This window comes from Crinia signifera, chromosome 7 (assembly GCF_055691185.1).
Source record: "Crinia signifera chromosome 7, ASM5569118v1, whole genome shotgun sequence".
NCBI lineage: Eukaryota > Metazoa > Chordata > Amphibia > Anura > Myobatrachidae > Crinia > Crinia signifera.
Window position 1 is genome coordinate 163,671,550 of NC_139223.1, and position 3,644 is coordinate 163,675,193.

Below are 3,644 nucleotides of genomic sequence, written 5' to 3' on the forward strand. Positions count from 1 at the left end.
TTTAATACATATGGTGAACACGTCTGAAGGAACCAACTCTGGGGCTGGTGGCTCCCCAATCGGTGTATCTCCGGTACTCCCCAGGCTTCAGATAAAACTGACGTCCCCGGTAGTTGGGTTCCTCATAGAACATCCAGTATCCGTCTTGTACATGGGCAGAATAGATATCGTGGTAGCGGAATCTCTCATACACATTATGGCAATCTTCTGTGAACTCCATCATCTGACCTCGGAAGTCTTCTTTCTCGTAGATCCTGACTCTGAATGATCCTTGGTGCTGTGTTAATAATTTTTCAAAAAAGTCAGTTCTAAAAGTGTTCAGATGTACTCCGTTTCAGAATATAGTACACTGTAATTATATACCACAACAAATATAATGGATTTTAATATTCACACAATGTCAAATTTTAGCATGTTAAGTGGATGTGTTGTGTGCCAAAATGTATTAATTGTCAATATATTACTGTGTGTTTGGTACTCTTTACCTAGCACGACGCCTACGATTTTGATCGTGGGCATTGCAGGTAAAAAAATCGCGGGCATCGCGGGCATTGAATGCACTAAAAATCGGGTGCGACGCGACCGACGCGATGCCCGCGATTTCCCATAGGGAACAATGTTAAATTTCTCAATTGACCCGATTTTACTGTTCAATGCCTCAATTGACACGATTTTTCCATAGGAAACAATGTTAAATGGCCCACAGAGGCCAAATAACCACCCTGAAGTCTGAAATGGCCCCCACAATTGTTTACGCCACCGCACGATCAACGTCAACCCCAAGCGTGGCGAGCGTAGCGAGCCCGCGAGGGGCGGCGGTATACGTCCTACGACCTTTTCATACCCCCACTATCCACGTCGGAGTTGAGAATAGAATAGTGTGGCGAGCGCAGCGAGCCACCGAGCCCGAAGCGTGGCGAGCGCAGCGAGCCCCGCGAGGGGACGTGGATACCTTCACAGGTAAACGCGTCCCTTCGCGGGCTTCACAGGTATCCGCGGCCGCTCGCCACGCTTCGGGCTCGGTATTCTATTCTCAACTCCACGCCGACGTGGATAGTGGGGGTATGAAAAGGTCGTAGGATGCGTACCGCCGCCCCTCGCAGGCTCGCTGCGCTCGCCACGCTTCGGGTTGACGTTGATCGTGGGGTGGCGTTAACAATTGTGGGGGCCATTTCAGACTTCAGGGTGCCTATTTGGCCTCTGTGGGCCATTTAACATTGTTTCCTATGGAAAAAATCGTGTCAATTGAGGCATTGAACAGTAAAATCGGGTCAATTGAGAAATTTAACATTGTTCCCTATGGAAAATCGCGGGCATCGCGTCGGTCGCGTCGCACCCGATTTTTAAGTGCATTCAATGCCCGCGATGACCGTGATGGGCGCCGTGCTAGGTAAAGAGTACCGTGTGTTTTAATTAAAAGCAGCTGCTCATTACCTGGGGGCTCAGGCGGATGGATTTGACTGAGTCATTGTACCCCAGCCACTGCTGGAAGTCGGGGTACTCTCCTCTATGCAGGAAGTACTGGTGTCCCCTGTAGTTGGGGTGCTCATACAGAATCCAGTTTCCACTCTCCACACGGATGGAGTTACAGCGCCTGAAGTATGAGGACATGTCCGGGCACTCAGAGTTACACTCATAGGAGCGGCCCTGGAAGTTCCTGTCCTCGTAGAAGATGATCTATGGGAAGAACGACATTGATAGATTTGAATCATTTCTAAGAAAAAAATAGCAAGCAGCCGATAATTCAGGAAATGGCCCAGCTGGGGTGATGTTTATTAAATGTTTTTAAAATGCTTTCTATCTGGACTTTTCATATATGAATGGCGTCTATTGTGTGATATGATTGGCATCTATCTATTTAATTTATAATGTAGTAATTTCAACACAGGTGATGGCACCATAACGTAACCCTTTGAGTGCCAACGTTGCTGTAAAAGATATGCAAAATATCCGCAAAAAATGCCAGGACCGTAGTTGAGTAAAATGAATCACTTTAGTTATTGACAGCAAATGGCCTGGATTCAATGGATCGAATTCGCTCTGAGCGAGGTATCTTTAGAGGATATTTTGCACATCTCTTGCAGCAACGTTGCACTCAAACTTTTAAGACGGAAGTCCAGGTAGAGAGGATTTGGTCCTCTAGGAATGGGTCATATTGGGAGGTACTGTATGGCTTACAGATGTGGCGCCTCTCATTCAGCTGGCAGCTGGCGATAAAATCACCATCCGCCAGCCCCCACCATCCGCCAGCCACCACCATCTGCTGGAAGGGGGAGCGCACATGAGACGCTTGCGCTGACAAATTAAACTGACAAAAAGATATACACACTCGCAAAACAACTCAGTGCTGCACGAATCACCCACTGCTCCTTGGCTGGTTGTCGCCTGGTTATATCTGGTCAGAAGGTTCCACTCCTTTGCAGCTATTGCATTGCTTCATGAATCGCCCACTGCTCCTCGGCTGGTGGTAAACGCGATCAAGCCAGATAGTGGACATATTAGATAGTAAACTGACAAAAACAGATACACACTCCCAGAACAACTCAGTGCTGCTCGAAATGCCCACTGCTCCTCAGCTGCACATCGTAAACATAATCAAGCCAGATAGGGGTCTTTTTGGGGCCTAGTTTTTCAAACTGCCATCCTGTCTGCCGCTGCAGTGCCACTCCTAGATGAGCCACGTGCTTGTGCCGCACACTTGTGTGGCTTAGCAGAGTTATCCAGCTACCTTGATGCCACCTTTTGCCCTAAAAACAATATTGTGAGGTGTTCAGTGTTCAGAATACACTGGAAATGAGTGGAAATGAAATGAATGTTATTGAAGTTAATAATAGGAGCAAAAAATCAGAACCCAAAACCCAAAACGTTTAGGGGGTGTTTTGGCAAAACCCATTAGAACCCAAAACCTGAAGGTAATCAAAACTCAAAACCCAAAACGCGAAAAGTGGCCGCTACACATCCCTACTTATAATTTAATCTTCCAGGAGCAGTGTCCATCTCTCTATCCGCCTTCCTAGGAGTAAAGATCGCCTCTGACCTCATCTACCAGGCGAGGTGTCTATCTCTCTATCCGCCTTCCTAGGAGTAAATATCGCCTCTGACCTCATCTACCAGGTGAGGTGTCTATCTCTCTATCCGCCTTCTTAGGGATAAATATCAACTATTACCCCATCTGTCAGGAGAAGTGTCTATCTCTCTATTTACCTTCCTTGGGGTAAATACGACCTCTAACCCCATCTGCCAGGAGGAGTGTCCATCTCTATGCATTCCTAGGAGTAAATACCACCACTAACCACATCTGTCAGAAAGCAGTGCCCATCTCTCTATCCACCTTCCTAGGGAAAAGTTTCACATCTAACATCTGCTAGGATTCCTTGAAAACCAGCTGTACCCCAGTGATGTCTCCTCCTGTACCCTGGTAATACCACTGATATATGTTTCAGTCTCTATCATGTCCCCAGTGTCAGCATGTCCCCGTGTCCTACTACTTCTCTCCCTGTGATGTCTCCTCCTGTACCTGGTAATACCCCTGATATATGTGACAGTCTCTATCATGTCCCCCCCCCCAGTGTCAGTGCATGTCCCCGTGTCCTACTACTTCTCTCCCTGTGATGTCTCCTCCTGTACCTGGTAACAACCCTGAT

General features: G+C 47.4%; 1 protein-coding gene across 1 annotated transcript; it reads right to left on the reverse strand.

The window, feature by feature from the left end:
• Positions 1-3,267, reverse strand: LOC146021258 (gamma-crystallin-3-like). The gene is made up of 3 exons (XM_083155051.1): positions 3,205-3,267; positions 1,435-1,677; positions 1-277 (listed from the first exon to the last, which is right to left on the reverse strand). Exons 1-3 carry the CDS (start codon positions 3,265-3,267, stop codon positions 2-4), a joined length of 582 nt encoding a protein of 193 aa, XP_083011177.1. The 3' UTR covers position 1.
• Positions 3,268-3,644: the final 377 nt, after the last annotated feature.

What these genes read in the sequence shown, in the direction of transcription:
- LOC146021258 (XM_083155051.1), bottom strand. Translation starts at nt 3,267, where the DNA reads ATGCATAGAGATGGACACTCCTCCTGGCAGATGGGGTTAGAGGTCGTA. An exon ending in TCGTATTTACCCCAAGGAAG is followed by an intron (nt 1,678 to 3,204) that starts GTAAATAGAGAG and finishes TTCTTCCCATAG; the next exon opens with ATCATCTTCTACGAGGACAG. An exon ending in CCATCCGCCTGAGCCCCCAG is followed by an intron (nt 278 to 1,434) that starts GTAATGAGCAGC and finishes TTATTAACACAG; the next exon opens with CACCAAGGATCATTCAGAGT.